Raw genomic sequence first — 16,892 nt, 5'->3', positions numbered from 1 at the left:
GTGTGCACGTGTGTGTTTTGTGGGGGTGAGGATTGGAATTCCTTTCCCTGTCAGTTTTGAAACTGCTGTGGGAACGCGGCACAAGAGCCGCTCCTCTGAATAAGGGATCTGGGTCCATTACAGCTGCTCTTCCTGCAAACAGTCCATGCACAGTCAGAGAGTGTTTTCCCCAAATCCTTGTTAGGTTTCCCCAAGCCACACCTCGTGCTACATAAAACTTGACATTTTTCATGAGTTATGTATGTAACAAGCCGCTTGACTCGTGCTGTAATCAACAGCAAAATCGTGCAGCAGCCAGAGTGAGATCCATCCCCTTAAAATAATAAAGAAGCGAGGCTCAGTAATTGGTAGGGTTGCTTACTGACCTTTGAAGAGCTCACTGGAACTTCCACCTCTTAATCCCCAAGTGACCTGCATTTCCCAAGACTCAGGCCTCACAGGGCCTTTAAACAATGCTGCGTTTCCTGACACTTCCCCACCCCACTGAGGCTAACTGGCCAGACCTAAAAGGTGCAAGTCTCCCGGAGTGCTGAGCTACAATGCTGAAATTATTCCACACAGCGGGCTTCACTGCTGATGTGCTTCAGCACAGTAGCACTCCCAGGGGGTTGGAAACAGATGTGCACATCTTCTCTCCACAGTCATGGGAAAACCCAGGCCTGTCCAGAGACTGGAATTGCCTGGTGGACAGCAGGAACAGCAGTGACTGAGCTGCCCGAAGGGAATATCCCGAAAAGTGCCAAGAGACCACATGGAAAACAGGACTAGCCATGTGGGACAGGCGAGTCTCCAAAGAGCGTCACTCAGAGTGACCCAGTGTAAGCCACTCCAGAGGAGAAAACGCAGACTTAGTAACCTGTAGCTCTATCCAGCACTTCCGGTGAAGGATCATGTGGAATGGGGGGACAGTGGGAAAAAGCCTCAGGCAAATAATTCTTAAGCATTCAACGCCCAGCTCCGACTGGATGGCATTCGTGACCCTTTTGTATCTGCTTCCCACAAAGGAAGACTAAGGAGCTTGGCTTGTTTAGCCTAACTAAAAGAAGGTTGAAGGGAGATATGATTGCTCTCTATGAATATATCAGAGGGATAAATACCGGAGAGGGAGAGGAATTATTTAAGCTCAGTACCAATGTGGACACAAGAACAAATGGATATAAACTGGTCATTGGGAAGTTTAGACTTGAAATTAGATGAAGGTTTCTAACCATCAGAGGAGTGAAGTTTTGGAATAGCCTTCCAAGGGAAGCAGTGGGGGGCAAAAGATCTATCTGACTTTAAGATTAAACTTGATAAGTTTATGGAGGAGATGGTATGATGGGATAACATGATTTTGGTAATTAATTGATCTTTAAATATTCATGGTAAATAGGCCTAATGGCCTGTGATGGGATGTTAGATGGGGTGGGATCTGAGTTAGCCAGGAAAGAATTTTCTGTAGTATCTGGCTGGTGAATCTTGCCCACGTGCTCAGGGTTCAGCTGATTGCCATATCTGGGGTCGGGAAGGAATTTTCCTCCAGGGCAGATTAGAAGAGGCCCTGGGGGTTTTTCGCCTTCCTCTGTAGCATGGGGCATGGGTCACTTGCTGGAGGATTCTCTGCTCCTTGAAGTCTTTAAACCATGATTTGAGGACTTCAATAGCTCAGACATAGGTGAGGTTTTTCGCAGGAGTGGTGGGTGAGATTCTGTGGCCTGCGTCATGCAGGAGGTCAGACTAGATAATCATAATGGTCCCTTCTGACCTTAGTATCTATGAATTTATGAAACAGAGGGGCTGTCAGGCACTGGAGCACAAAGGCTAAGGCTTAGATCAACTGCTCGGATATTCATGAAGGCTGCCTTGAGCCAGCACAAGATCTAGGGACTACCTATGTCCCACTACATCCCAAAGTGCCTCGGCCTGGTGGGATTTTAGCAGCGTCCCGGCTGTGATCTGTCCCCCGACCCAGCGGTGAATTCCACTCAAATTCTGAACTGCAGATTTGACTGTGACATTAGACCACTGACATTCGAGCTGCCCGGGTTAGCTGCACCACGTCCAACATCCAAGTTCAAACTCTGAACACTGCCTCCAGCCCATTGGGGATGGGGAGCGAGTCCCCAAACCATGAAGAGAATTTTCCTATCAGTTCATGGACGAAGGAAAAAGGAGGCGAATATTTTGCTCATCTCTGTCCTCCCAACTCCTGAGCAAGGCTAGTGCCAGAGCTGGGCTTGGGCTCAGCATTCCCTGGCTCCCTCAACAAACACAGGACAGAATTTAAAGGCTGCTGCCAGCTGCAGCTTCCTCTGCAACAGATGTCTTTATACCAGCGGCTCCTTGCATGTCCTTTGCCTGAGAGGTCACTCTCACTGGGCCAGGTTCAACCACAGATCTCAGCGGTATTATGGCAGCTTGCAGCGGGGCTGGATAGAGCCCTCTGCCTTCATATCATACATCAAGCAGCCTGTGAAGTGCAAGATGAAATTCAATGAAGAAAAGTATAAAGCACTTCGCTTTGGAAGGAAAATCAAATGTACAAGTACAAGATGGGGACTAACTGGCTAGGTGACAGTACTGTGGAAAGAGTCTGGGGGTTAGAGTGGATCCCAAACGGAATAGGAGTCAGCAGTGTCATGTGGTTGTGAAAAAGGCTAACTTCATTCTAGGGTGCAGTAACAGGAATGTCATATGCACGACTCGGGCGGTAACTGTTCTGTTCTGCTCAGTGCTGGTGAGGTCTCAGCTGGAGCACTGTGTCCAAGCCTGGGCGCTGCACTTTAAGAAAGATGTGGACAAACTGGAGAGAGTCTAGAGGAGAGCAACAAAAATGATCAAAAGTTGAGAAAACCTGACCCATGAGGAAAGGTTAAAAAACTGGACATGCTTAGTCTTGAGGAAAAAAAACCTGAAAGGGGACCTGAAAACAGTCTTCAACTATGTTAAGGGCTGCAATAAAGAGGACCGTGGTCAGTTGTTCTCCATGTCCACTGAAGTTAGGACAAGAAGCAATGGGCTTAACCTGCAGCAAGGGAGAGAGAGGTTCGATATTAGGAAAAACTCTCTAACTCTAGAGGTAGTTCAGCTCTGGAACCGGCTTCCAAAGGTGGTTGTGGAATCCCCGTCATTGGAGGTTTTTAAGACCAGGCTGGACAAACTCCTGTCAGGGATCATCTAGGTTTCCTTGGTCCTGCCACAGCACAGGGGGCTGGACTAGATGACTTCTCAAGGCTCCTTCCAGTCGGACATTTCCATGACTGTGAGGACTCTGTCCTGGCTCTCTCTGGCTCATCCCAGAGCAACATCTCTGGTTTGGTTAACCTTAGGGGAGAATCTCTCTCAGCTGACAGCAGGAACAGAGCTTAGAGCCTCCCACCGGGGTGAGCAAGACTTGTACAAATGTCCCCTCCTTGTCCAAAGCATCCGAGTGCCCAGGCCTGGAGCGCTAGCTGTCCCCAGCACAGCCCACAAGTGAGCCCAGGTGGCAGCAGCAGCAGGCGTGTGCTGAGCTGTGGTAGATGGGAGAGGGAGGTCCCAGCTTCTAAATGGGCGCCAGGGTGAGGCCTGGCTCTGGATCTGAGGAGCTGTGGCTGCCCCGAGCAGCAGATCTACAATGAGCATTAGCATGATCAGTGCTGAGTAGAGATGGACCCGAACTTCCGGGGAATTTTGGTTCAGATTCAAATGTCACAGCTGGCCCAAGCCCACGGCCCTTTCTAGCAGAGAGATTAAGCACAGCAGAGTATTAAATGAGGAGCCACTTCCTGCCAAGTCTCGCAAACTAACTTTAAGTCTTGTCCTCAGAAGAGAGATAAAACCCCCAGTAAACAGCTGGAATCTGCATGTAGCCCACTTGTCATCCAGGCTGATCATCATCCGCTGGACAAAGCTTGCTGACGTGGTGCCGTAGCAACAGCCCTTATGAACGGCGCTGCTCAGCATAAAGGAAACGCCCTGACCTTTCATCTCAGGCTGCGGCACGTCGATCCCAAACCCGCCTTGGCCAGGAACAGACCAGTCTCCTAGCAGCTGTTGGGATTTTCATGCCCTTGCCATTCCACTGAATGTTACGGCGGAGGATCTTTAAGAACGATGTCAGAGTGTTTCAGGGAGGAGGATAAACATTCCTCAGCTTTTAAAATGTATTTAATTTTTACAAAAGAGAATGTGGAGATTTGATGGCATGTGTGGTGTGTGCGCATATGTGTGTGTGTTTCAGCGTGGGGAGGTTAATGTTGGTGTCTGAGTGAGGCCCTGTGTCTGTGGAGGCCTCAATCAGCAAGTACTTGTGTGTGTAGCTGAGAGTGTGTGCAGAACGGTGTAAGTAGCCGGGAGTGTCTGTGGGGCAGTGCGTTGGAGGGGGGATGTGTGTGCTCTGGAGGGAGGTTGATGCAGATGTGCATGTGCAAACATGTTTTAAAGGCAGGATTCACGGAAAGGGGCTGAGCTGAGCTTGGCTGCGCAGTCCCAACAGCCGGGGCCTTTCAAATCGACAGCATCTGTCACCGGGCTGCAGTGCAGGGCACTCACCAGTGAGATGGGAGCCAACTTCGGACAGGCAGAAATGCATCTGCTTGAAAATCTTACAAAGAGACTGGAGCCAAAGCAGTGCTCAGAAGAGCAAACAAGGGGCGGATCATGCAGAAGAGTCTGAGACCTGGGAAGGCAGGGATGGTGCCCAGGCTGGGGAAGTAATACTCTTTAAAACGTGGACATGAGAAGTGGACTGGCCTCCCAAATGCTGTAAACGGGTAACATCACCTGGGATGAGGAGGGAAGGGGACTTTGGGCTGGGAGACTGAGATAACGCAGCTAGGGAGACTGGGACTGGGATGAGGATCTGAGGCTGCTTGACTTTGAAACCTTTTAATGTAGGTTTTTGCATGCAATATATAATAACTTTACAAACAACCACATGGTAACCAATAAAGCTATCCCTATTGGGGCCAATCCATCCCCAGAGTAACTGCACAGAAGCCAGTGGAGTTAATCCAATGGCAAATCTAGCCGTACTCCACCTTCTTTGGTACCTGGCCATGGCTTTTTGGCCCCTTCTCCTCTGCTACATGCCATTGACAGCCATCCCGCCACCTGTTCTACTGAATTAAAAGAGCCAACCCACCCTTGTTTGGCTAGTGCACGGAGCGCCCAGTCCTGCATCCACGCCTGGCCAAGCACCCCAGGGCAGTGCTCTGGCAGTGGGATGATGGCTGGTGCAGGCTCCTGGGGGCAGCAGAGCAAAGCCGCAGTGTTCCACTGCTACCCTTGAAATGAATGTACATTGTGCCCAGTATCCGGCTCGTTCTGCTCCTCTTGCCACTGGGCACCGGGTGTCAGAAGGTGACTGAAGTGATGTCTCCCTCGCTGGGCAGCACCCAAAGGCAAACAACGGCAGGATCATGGAGTGCCTGGGTGCTGAGCAAAGACACCTACCTGCACCTTCTCACCACGTGCGTGTGGCAGGAGCCAACCGCCACCAGGATCGGTGCTGGAGCAGATTGCCTGCCTCTGCCGTTGTTCCATTACCAGGGGACAGCCCAGCGAGGGTTTGCCACTGTTTCACACACCAGTCCCGGAGGCATCACATCCGCCAGACAGCGCCAACGGGCTGCTTCCCTGTAATCTCACGTTATGTGAAACTGCTCTGGGGTGTGACTCCAAGCACTCTGTCTGCTTAAATGATTTAAGCTGCTGAGGCAGTAAAGCCAGGACATAGTGCTGGAAACAACACTGCGACAACAGGGTCACCATCTAATGCGGCTCCATTGTCCCTCATTACATGTGACTAAAACCTACCGACATTGTGTATACAGCTTCCACCAGTGCCACGAGCCCTGACTATGGGAGAGAACATTTACAGGAACACTCGCATTAGGTCAGTGAGTGCATCGGGGATCAAACGACCCCAAACGGCGTGAGCTTTGTTAGGGGCTTTGCTCAGAAAGCCGCCTGACCTGAATCCTATGTAGCACAGACGGCAGTGCTGGCTGTTTGACCAGGGCCTGGCTCCTTAGGGGAGCAAAATCACAACGCACCTATCTGGAGTTCTCCTCTAATGCCTGGCTGAGAAAACAGTGAAAGCCTGTACATCCGGCTGCTCTCACAGGGGCCGAGCAAAGTGAGGGTAGCTCACACTGGTAATAAGAACTGAACTCACCTGGGGGACAGGAATTCTAAGGGGTGTGTGACTATAAGGTAATAAGAGCCCTTTCCAAGACACTGATTGTCACTGGGGGAGTAGCCCCTAAAGGCCTCAGCCAAGCTCAGGGCCCCATTGTGTAAGGTATTGTACAGACACACAGGCCCTGCTCTGAAGAGCTGACAGTCTGCAGAGACTAGTGAGACAAAGGGTGGGGGGGAAAGGTGCATTATTATCCCCATGCTACTGATGGGAAACTGAGGCACAGAGCGATTAAATGACTTGCCCAGGGTCTCACAGGGAGTCTGCAGCAAAGCTGGGAACAGACCTGGGGTCTTAAGTCCCAGTACAAGCCCTTCACCCCAAGATCCCCTTCCATCAGACCCCTCCCTCCCTTGTGAACGTCTGCAGACCAGGCGGGCAGGAGGTAGGTGTTTGGAAGTTCTCCAGATTTCTGGGCCCACCCGTAGCAGGTGATGTGACGTTGACAAAGGCAGATCCATGAACAACATACAAACCTCAGACTCACTGGAACTCTTTCAGCCTATCTCCAGGCAGGACTCGTTAAAACAGCCAGAGCAGGGCTCAGATCCTAAGTAGCAGTGACCTTATTGCTATGACTCATATGTAAAGCCCTTCCCTATTTCCATGCCAATCTCACCATGTTTACGCTATCACTGAGATCATCATGGCCAAGAAATTGTAACCCAGGGATTACTTTACCCTGCGTGGTTGGGTCTTCCAGTCCAGCACAGAAAACGTCTGCAAGATTCCCACAATCTCTAGTAAACAAACTGCAGTGCCAGGAGCTTTCATTCATTAAACAGAGACAAAATGTTTCCTGTATTTTGCATTTCAAACAAGCCTCCCCCTTTTCATCTGGAAACCCCAGAAAAGAGGAGGACAGTGAGGGACATGTCACTGGATAAAATGAAACCATCGGGTTGACGGGACAACTGTAAATTTTAACAAGATCTAATAAGCCCCTTGCCAGGAGTGTAGCAGGAGGAGGACAATGGCAGCGGGGGAGAGATGGGATAACGCAGCTGGTCAATGGGATTCTTTTACACAAACACAACTTCTCAAGGTTCCAATATTTTCCTTGTGCGTGGACCTCTGCCCTCCCCATGGCAATGGGGACTGTTTGTATAAACAGCCATGACGATTCATAATCCCGCAGAGGGCTGTTTCGTCCTTCCTGGCACAAACGGCCAGTGCTCCTTCCACTCTCTCAGAGGTTATTTATTTTTGCTTTAATCAGCGTTGTCCATCATCTCACATGGGGGCTTGACTGATGTGGATCAGTTTGCATGTGCGATCCCACCGGAGGCCAGCTTTCCTTCCAGCGCTGCACACTCAGTGCCAATGCGGTACGCTGGGAACTCCCGTTTTTCCTGCTTAGAGCCCATTTCCAACACCAAACAGAGCTGAAACTAAGGAATACCCCTGGAACATCTGGATCGGATCCCGCCCCTCGTCAGGATGGATGTGGTGCCTCAATTAACACCTCCAGAGAGGAACGACTCCAGCTTCCTGTACTAAACCCACCCACTCTCAGTGGAGGAATGGAGCTGCAGCTCTTGGCTCTCACTGCTGGGCTGGGCTGCCCTTGTTTGCTACTAGATCTCCTTGGCAGCTTTGTCTTTCTAGGGTGAAATTCATCCCCGAATGGAGAGCCAAACCAGCCAACACTCTTCAGTGGGCCCTAAGTGAGGCACAGGCCTCCCGCTGGCCCCCCGGCCCAGGAGCAAGCTTAGTGAGTTATTACTTGCATTACAAGAGCACCAGAGGACCCAGCTGAGATCAGGGCCCCACCGTGCTAGAGACACTATGTAAGGGACGGCCCTGCCCAACAGAGCATTGCCAGCAGATGTCTGTAGTGTACAGCTGGCCACAGCCATCACCCCTAGTGCTTTTTAACCTGTATTTTAGCAAATTGCTCCCTGGATTGGGGCCCCCAAGCTCTCTCCAGCTGAGAGACACAAGGGCCACTTGCCAGGTGCCCAAGGGCTGCACCAAATTTGCCGCAGCCCTTCCTACCATACCTCAGCACAGACAATGGACAACACTGTTCAGCTCACGTCAAGATGGAGTTCGGCAGACTGGGCCCTGTAGCTTCCGCTGGCCGCACCTCTGGCAAAGAGGAGGGGGACTGCAAGCGATGCCAAGGACCCTCAAAGGCTGCCTCTGGCTGTGCTTTGGCCCCCTCTACTTTTGCTGTGTAAACTGCTTCTGGGTAGGGAACTGGGCATTCTGCTTTCCTTTACATAGGAACCAAGGCTTTGCCTTTTAAACAGCTTCCTTCAACAGGAACCATGTGTTCTATTTATACAACAAGGCCTCCCTATAAACAAGGAAGCCTTAAAAAAACCCAACTCACTGAAGTTTATTCCGCAAAGGTCACTCAGCTGCAGTGCATTGCACCCACCCGGGAATCCATCTCTGAGCACAGCCCCCTCCTGGTCACATCGCCCGCTCAGAGGTGTCTGGAAGGCTGCAGTGGGCACTTGCAGAGGGGCTGAGCTCAGCTGATATCACTATAAACCCGAACCCTGTGTTCAGATGGTTGTTTTAAAGGCCCCCCTCTCCCCAATAACATGCAGATAGGTCGTTAAACCATAAGGGCCCTAACATAAACAGATGCCATTTCTGCTGAAGCTAGTGGGAGCCAAACCCAATTGCACAAATGAAAAATTTGACCTAACTTTTTTCAACAACGAATGTTTGGGGAGTAAGCAGTGCCGCTGTTGGGCCCAAACCATTCCTTCTGAGAGCCAGCCGCAGACCGCTTATTTCCTATACAACCAGCATATATGACTGAAAAGAACTGAGCCAGACAGCAAGTCTGGGAAGCCACAGATATGTGGAGTAGGATACTCTCCCATGCCACTTACTCCGAACGACTTGGGTGGTTAATGGGAAAAACTAAGGTGTCCTGCACGGGTGCAGGTGTTTTTAGCCAGCTGTCATCCCTGGTGGCAAGGGAATCCCAGGCTGGATTTATCTGCCCAGGAACAGAAAAAAAATGATACTCAGATTCACATTGAAACAGAAGGAGGGAGAGAGTGTGCCCTGGGCAGGGTTCCCTTGATGGGAAGGTTGAGCACTTGCAAAGTCAAGCTGTTCAAACTGACAGTGAAGAAAGAGAAGCAACTCAGGCTCTGTCCCTTACATGTTGCTCGCGTGGCTACTTGTATTATTTGCTGAGGAAAAGCCAGCAGACAATGTAGCTGTGTTGAAAGAAACCCTTCTGCAACGCCTCTCACTGCAAAGCCACAGAGAATGGGCAGTCGGAAAGGCCTCCTGGGTGTACAAGGGGTCTATACACAGGACAGCGTCCAACTAATTTTAGTAAGAAGAAGTTCTCATCCTTTTTGATCCCTGCAATTCACTATCGCACCATTCCCCTCCCCGCCCCATCTTTGTGGCTTGCTTATTCCTGAATAGAGATGCTCCAGCAGTAACCGTGGTATCACATGAGACATGGGTAAGAGCTTGGGTAAGAACAATGCTTTGTCCTGTGTCCTCTAGACATGAGAATTTGGGGGCTTTCTGGTGGGTTTTTGTTACGTGGGATGTAAATTCTCCATCCTGTGTAAATGTCAGAGCAATGCAGCTGGAAGTGGATCCAACTAATTGGTGCCCCCTCTTTACTGTGTGCCACTCATTGCTGCAGATACCTACAATGTTGCCTTCTTCAGCAGAAGACCAGATGCCCCTCACTCTGGAGAAGTTACAGGTGGGGAGCTCCACTGTATTTAGGGTTCTCCCCTTTCTACTGCAGGGCTGATTCACTGGAGTCCTCCAGCCAGCTGAGTGGTGTTTAGGTTCTGCAGCCTTTTAGCATCAGTCCTCAGTACGGACATTACTTTGAGAGGCACCCTTAGCAATGAAATCTCCCCCAGCTTCTTTTATTCCACAGGCAGGGACTGCCTGAAAGGAACAAACACTGTGCTGACACTTCTGTAGCATAAAGACAAGCAGTTATACTCCCATCCTGTGCATCTGTGCGCTGCTGGAAGGATGTTCTCATGTGGCGGGAACCATGTCATTCTCCTCTTTCACTTCCACCTCCAACCCAGCATTCACACACAGGCTTGGCACAAACCTTCAACGCCATGTCATCATGGCCACCAGGGACTCGGGGAGAGACTAAGTGCGACAGAGGCATGCTCAATGACACCAGAAGAGGCAGCAGCACCGCCCTAGTTTGCATGGCGTCCTCTGGCCGTTCCCCAGGGCTGCAGAGCGCAGGGAAAGCTCAGGCCTTTTCTCACCAGTCCATGTGGGGCAAGACCCTCCAGACTCACTCCATCTGCCTACCTTGCAGAAGAATCCTTCTTTTGTGCTGGGCATAAGGAAGCCGAATGTTACAGAGAAAGAGAATCTGCTAAGTGCAGCCAACTTCGAGTGCCTGGATTCCTTAAAGAGGAATCTGGAAAACTTCCCTGTTTATACACCTGTCATCTTTTGACTTATGCTTCAGAGGATGAGGTACCCAGGAAGGCAGCTTGGACAACTACGTTTATTCCTGAAACCTGGACTAAATCCTGGCTATCTGTGAAACGTCTGTAAGTGACACATCTGGTTACCAGCTGGCTAGCCAGAAAAATAGGGCACAAGCTGAAACACCTGAGTGCAAGACAGGCTACCCATCTGTGTGCAAAGCCTGCCACAGGCTAACACGCTCCTTGCATGAGGGGGGCATGCTGTTTCTTCTGAGATGCTGCAGGCCCTTGAGGAAGGACAATATTTAAATCCGAACCCATGTGGATGGCCAATGACTGACTCCTATTAAAATCACATGAGAAGAATATTCTTATGGCTGCAGTTTTCAGCTTAATTAACTTCATATGAAAAGCAACTGAAGTCCTTAATAAACAGCAGGATGGGATCTTCAAAGGCACCTCTGGCAGCTAGGTGCACACTTCACCAGCGTGTGGGTGGACTCTTTTGAAAAGCTCATCCAAAGTCCCTGTTCCCTCTGAAACAAGCCCCGCAAGCCCATGTTAGCAATGTTCCAGTCACTTCAGCAAGAACAGACACCAGCACTAGCCGTGTTTTAGCTTGATGACGATCATTGTCCTGGGAAGGTCTTTGGCTATTGTGATTCTCCTCAGCAGTGCTGGGATTTCTGTAAGGACTCTGCCGCGTCGCACAGCTTCTTGTGGCGTAGTTGTTATGTCCTGGGCCGTGGATTGGAGCAGTGTCCGTGTACAACAGCAGCTCCTTAAGAGTGACAGGCAGTGGGAAAGCCAGAGAACAGCGTGCCTGGTATTCACGTCTGGCTCCTCTCCACACAGACCTTTCCCATCTCCAGTACTCTCCCCGTCCCCCAAGAGGAAGTGTCTCAGGATGCAGGCCATTCTGTTTTGACATTAAAAGGGTCTAATAACAGAGCTTACAACTGCAGACCCCAACTATAAGGCAGTGGTTCTCATTGCACCATGACCCCCTTCTGACAACAAAAATTACTACATGACCCCAGGGACCAAAGCTTGAGCCCACCCAAGGTGGGTGGCCTGGGTGGAGGGGCCAAAGCCTTACCCCACCACCGGGGGGCTCAAAGCTGAAGCCAAAGGGCTTCAGCCCCAGGCAGGGGGCCTGTAACCTGAACCCCGCCACCCAGGGCTGAAGCCCTAAGCTTGGGCTTTAGCCCAGGGGGTGGAGCTCAGTCTTTGGCCCCAGCAAGTCTAAGCCAGGCCTGGCGACCCCATTAAGACAGGGTCGGGACCCACTCTGGGGTCCCGACCCACAGTTTGAGAACCGCTGTACTAAGGGATCCGGGTACTTTCCAACCCAACCAACGTCCCCATCTTAACATCTAACGACCAGCTTCTCACTCTCTTTTTACATCTCTGCACATGCAAACTGGGTAGCCGCCATCTCCAGATAGACAAATACACACTTGGCAGACAAGCAGCCACTATGCTGATTCTAACTTTGTTTGGAATTTGGTCTCACACCAAACATTCAACTCCACACTCTGTCCTCTGTGGATGTCGGGATGTGCACACACTCCTTTCATTCAAGCTTGTGCTGGTGGCAGTAAGATTAAATGTTTGCTAGGGCCAAATCACTGCAACAAAGAGTTCACCTCACAATTCTGCACAACCAGCAGCAGGCATGTTTTGATAGTGGGATTATTTTCTTGGAGTTCAATTCCAGGCACAGTTTGTTTAAGCAGCTTCCAACATTTCTCTTCCCCCCCACTCCCCATAAGAAAACCTTGTGTGAGCAGGGGGTTTGTTTCACAATCAAAGAAAGCTCATTCCACACTGCCTGGGCTTGCTGTGTAGGGGACTTGTGAGCTCTTCACACAGCCCCGGGATTTCACTTAAACTGAAGAAGAAGGTCTAGCCTCCACAATGTTATTTTTTCAGAGGAAGATGGGGGTTCTAGAGGCCAAGGTCAGGGATCAGGGATGCACTGTATTTCTTCGTGAATGACCTTGTGTGGGGCTTACGCTTCCAAGGACAGCTAGACAGCTTCAGAACTTCTATTGGTCACTCATGAGCCACAAAGAGGTCCCAAGATGTGATACAAGGTTTTCCTTCCCCACAAGGGGCTGAGCCTACCAGTTTTCCTTCAGAGCACAATTAAGGTCATCAAGCTAAAGCACAGCCAAGATTTGCTTCTGTTCTTTTTGAAGTGACTGGAACATCCTCACTCAGGGTTTCCCACATGCATTTAGGAGCCAACAGACCATGTGTGTGCAAATAGCTGCCTGCCCTGGGCTTAATCTGGACTCTCTTACTCTGGGCAGCCAGAAACCTGTACCCTGCACTCCCTGAGTGACTCCATACCACCCCTTACGTGTCTGATCATCATCCCTCCAGCACCACAGCTGCTCTCTGAGCCGGGGCAGCAGGAGCTGCTGTGCAGATATAAAGGAAGAAGGTCTGCTGGGCTGGTGCGGGTCTCAGCACAACCCAGGACAGAACGAATACAGAATAGCTCACAGCGCAGCTTTGGCCAGTCACCCGAGCCCGATGCAATGCCATTCAGACAAGACAGCGTCGAATGAATCCAGCCAAAGGCAGAATCCGATTCCCAGTGATAGGGCATGGGGCAAGTCATGCTTCACGTGAACATGCTCTCGTGTTGGTGCCCAAGGTGGGATGAAAAGCAGTGGAACTGCCCTGATTCGGCTGCTTGGGAGAAGGCCGCATAGGGGCATTTTATGCCAGGGCTCAGGCTTTCCTGCAGCTCTTTCTGGGGCAGCGCAGGGAGTGGTGAGAGTGGGAACGCTGGGGCTACAAACTATGTGGCGCCATTAACCCAAACCACAGCCTCTTTCTCAAGCTTTGTGGGTGGGTGAGAAGCGTTTGGCTCACAGCTGTCTTTGGCAAGGCACCTACTAAATCCCACTGGAATTCACTGGCCCCAAATCTGCACTTCGGTGATTCAGTCTGAACAGACTGAGACCTGAAAAGTGAAAATGGCCTGGCATGGACCCCAGGGCAGGCGGGGGCTCTCACGCAGCCAATGAAGGGGCTCTGGGGGTGAAGCTGGCCCTGGGTATATAAAGGACGGGAGAACCTCACAGATTGTTCATTAGGGTCTCAGCTCATCTGGTTTAAGGTGGGAAGCAGAAAATACCCAGCCCAGAGGGATGAGAGAAGTAACGTCAGAGCTGCGATGGGACGGCACGAAGAGCCTTTCTGGCACCTTGGTGTGAATTATAAACACATTTGTCTGTAAAGCACAGACACCCCGTGTTGACTGAGGGACTCCGGGGTGGTTTCCCCCTCTCTGTCGGGGCGTTTGCACCGGCCCCTCCCTTGACCCGTCCTCCAAGCCCAGCCAGGCTCGTCCCGCCCCGCGTCCATCCCCCACGGCCGCTAGCCCCCAAGAGCCGCGCCAGCCTCCCGGGACCCGGTTCTCAGGCGCCGCGGCGGCCCTGGGAGAACCCGCCCCGCGCCCGCGGCTGGAAGGCTGCAGCCGGGACACGCCCGGCTCCCTCCCTCGCCGGGCCGAGCCCCCTGCGGACCCGCGCCGGCAGCGAGCGAGGCCCGGGGGCTGGCCCCGCCGGCAGCGCCCGCCCCGCGCGGAGGGGAAGGAGCCCGCGGCCCCGGTACCTGGCTGGCGGCCCGCGCCGCGGCGGCGAGCAGCGAGAGGCGCAGCAGCCCGAGCGCCCCCATGGCCCGGCGGGGCCCCAGCGCGGCGGCCGCGGGAGCTGCGGGGCCGGCCCGGCGGCGCAGCCCGTCGCTCTCGGCCGCCTCGTGGGCTCTGCCCGGCCGCTTCCCGGCGGCTCTGTCGGGGCAGCGGGAGGCGGAGCCGCGAGTGACAGCCCAGGGCCCGGCCCCGCCCGGCCGCCCGCCCCGCTGCGCTCGGAGCCCGGCCTCTGCCCGGCCCCCGTGCCCCTCCCGTGTCCCCCCAACCCCTGTCCCCCCGTGCCCCCCCCGTGTCCCCCCCTACCCCCGTCCCCCCGTCCCCCCGTGGCCCCCCGTGCCCCCCCTACCCCCGCCCCCCCGTGTCCCCCCTACCCCCGTCCCCCCGTGGCCCCTCCGTCCCCCCGCCCCCCTGTGTCCCCCCGTATCCCCCCGTGCCCCCCAACCCCTGTCCCCCCGTGCCCCCCCGTGTCCCCCCGCCCCCCTGTGCCCCTCCCTACCCCCGTCCCCTCCGTCCCCCCGTGCCCCCTGTGCCCCCGTGTCCCCACCGTGCCCCCTCCATCCCCCCGTGTCACCCCCGTGCCCCCTCCGTCCCCCCCGCCCCCCCGTGTCCCCCCCGTGCCCCCCGTGCCCCCTACCCCCGTCCCCTCTGTACCCCCTGTCCCCCCGTGTCCCCCGTGCCCCCTCCGTCCCCCCGTGTCCCCACCGTGCCCCCCTACCCCCGTCCCCTCTGTATCCCCTGTCCCCCGTGTCCTCTGTGCCCCCTCCGTCCCCCCGTGTCCCCTGTGCCCCCCGTGCCCCCTCCGTCCCCCCCGCCCCCCGTCCCCCAGTGCCCCCTGTCCCCCCTGTCCTCTGTGCCCCCGTGTCCCCCCCGTGCCTCCTGTGCCCCTCCCTACCCCCTGTCCCCTCCGTACCCCCTGTGCCCCCTCCGTCCCCCCCCGCGCCCCCCGTGCCCCCTCCGTCCCCCCCTGCCCCCCTGTCCCCTCGTGTCCCCCCGTGCCCCCTGTGCCCCTCCCTACCCTCTGTCCCCTCCATACCCCTCCGTGCCCCCTCCGTCCCCCGTGTCCCCTGTGCCCCTCCCTACCCCCTGTCCCCCGTGTCCCCTGTGCCCCTCCGTCCCCCCTGTTCCCCCGTGTCCCCTGTGCCCCCTGTGCCCCTCCCTACCCCGTCCCCTCTGTACCCCCCACCCCCCTGTCCCCCCCGTGCCCCTCCCTACCCACTGTCCCCCATGTCCCCTGTGCCCCCATGTCCCCCTGTGCCCCTCCCTACCCCCTGTCCCCTCCGTACCCCCCCGTGCCCCCTCCGTACCCCGTGTCCCCTGTGCCCCTCCCTACCCCCTGTCCCCCGTGTCCCCTCCCTGCCCCCTGTCCCCTCCCTGCCCCCTGTGCCCCCCGTGCCCCCTCCGTCCCCCCGTGTCCCCTGTGCCCCCCGTGTCCCCTCCGTTCCCCCTCTGTCCCCCGTGCCTCTGTGTCCCCTCCATCCCCCCGTGCCCCCCTGTCCTCCGTCCCCTGTTCCCCCGTGCCCCCCCGTCCCCCCGTGCCCCCCTGTCCCCCCGTGCCCCCTCCATGCCCCCCTGTCCCCTCCCTACCCCCCATGTCCTCTGTGCCCCCCGTGTTCCCTGTGCCACCCGTGCCCCCCTGTTCTCCGTCCCCCCGTGTCCCCTCCATCCCCCCGTGTCCCCTGTGCCCCCCCGTCCTCTGTCCCCTGTCCCCCCGTGCTCCCTCCGTCCCCCTGTGCCCCTCTGTCCCCCCATGCCCCCACCATCCCCCCGTGTCCCCTCCATGTCCCCTCCGTGCCCCCCTGTCCCCTCCCTACCCCGTCTCCCGTGCCACCCTGCCCCCCGTGTCCTCTGTGCCCCCCGTGTTCCCTGTGCCCCCCCGTGCCCCCTTGTCTTCCATCCCCCTGTCCCCTCCGTACCCCCGTGCCCTCCGTACCCCCTGTCCCCCCATGTCTTCCGTGTCCTCTGTGCCCCCCTCGTGGCCCCCCATGGCCCCCTGTCCTCTGTCCCCTCCCTACCCCCGTCCCCCGTGTCCTCTGTGCCCTCCGTACCCCCCTGTCCTCCGTCCCCCTGTGTCCCCTGTGCCCCCCGTGCCCCCTCCGTCCCCCCTGCCCCCTGTCCCCTCCCTACACCCTGTCCCCCCGTGCCCCCCGTCCCCTGTCCCCCCGTACCCCCCTGTCCCCTCCCTACCCCCGTCCTCCGTCCCCCCGTGTTCCCTGTGCCCCCCGTGCCCCCTGTCCCCCCACCCCCTGTCCCCCCATGTCCCCTGTGCCCCCCGTGTCCCCTCCATACCCCCTGTCCCCCTGTCCTCCGTACCCCTGTCCCCTCCATACCCCCTGTCCCCCGTGTCCTCTGTGCCCCCCGTGTTCCCTGTGCCCCCTGTCCTCCATCCCCCCGTGTCCCCTGTCCCCTCCCTACCCCCTATTCCCCCGTCCCCTGTGCCCCCGTGTCCTCCGTACCCCCTGTTCCCTGTGCCCCCCCGTCCTCCATGTCCCCTTTGCCCCCCCATGCCCCCCTGTCCTCCGTACCCCTGTCCCCCGTGTCCTCTGTGCCCCCCATGTTCCCTGTGCCCTCTGTGCCCATGTCCCCAGTGCCCCCTGCAACTAGTGCCTCCTGTGCCCCCTGCACCCAGTGTGCCCCAAACCCAGGCCCCCTATGC

At 55.5% G+C, this 16,892-nt stretch overlaps 1 protein-coding gene across 2 annotated transcripts in view; it reads right to left on the bottom strand.

Annotated features, from left to right (window-relative positions):
- The window catches only part of OLFML2A (olfactomedin like 2A), a 33,264-nt gene extending 18,901 nt beyond the window's left edge, over nucleotides 1-14,363 (bottom strand). For both annotated transcript variants that reach the window (XM_073314188.2, XM_073314189.2), the window contains exon 1: nucleotides 14,203-14,363. In XM_073314188.2, the coding sequence (XP_073170289.1) occupies nucleotides 14,203-14,265 (63 nt within the window). In that variant the 5' untranslated portion in view covers nucleotides 14,266-14,363. The remainder of the gene's footprint in view (nucleotides 1-14,202) is intronic.
- Between the last annotated feature and the right edge of the window lie 2,529 nt (nucleotides 14,364-16,892).

Source organism: Lepidochelys kempii, chromosome 16, assembly GCF_965140285.1.
Source record: "Lepidochelys kempii isolate rLepKem1 chromosome 16, rLepKem1.hap1, whole genome shotgun sequence".
In the NCBI taxonomy this organism is placed as follows: domain Eukaryota; kingdom Metazoa; phylum Chordata; order Testudines; family Cheloniidae; genus Lepidochelys; species Lepidochelys kempii.
Note: the sequence above shows the minus strand (reverse complement) of the source record. Positions and strands in the feature narration are given on the sequence as shown.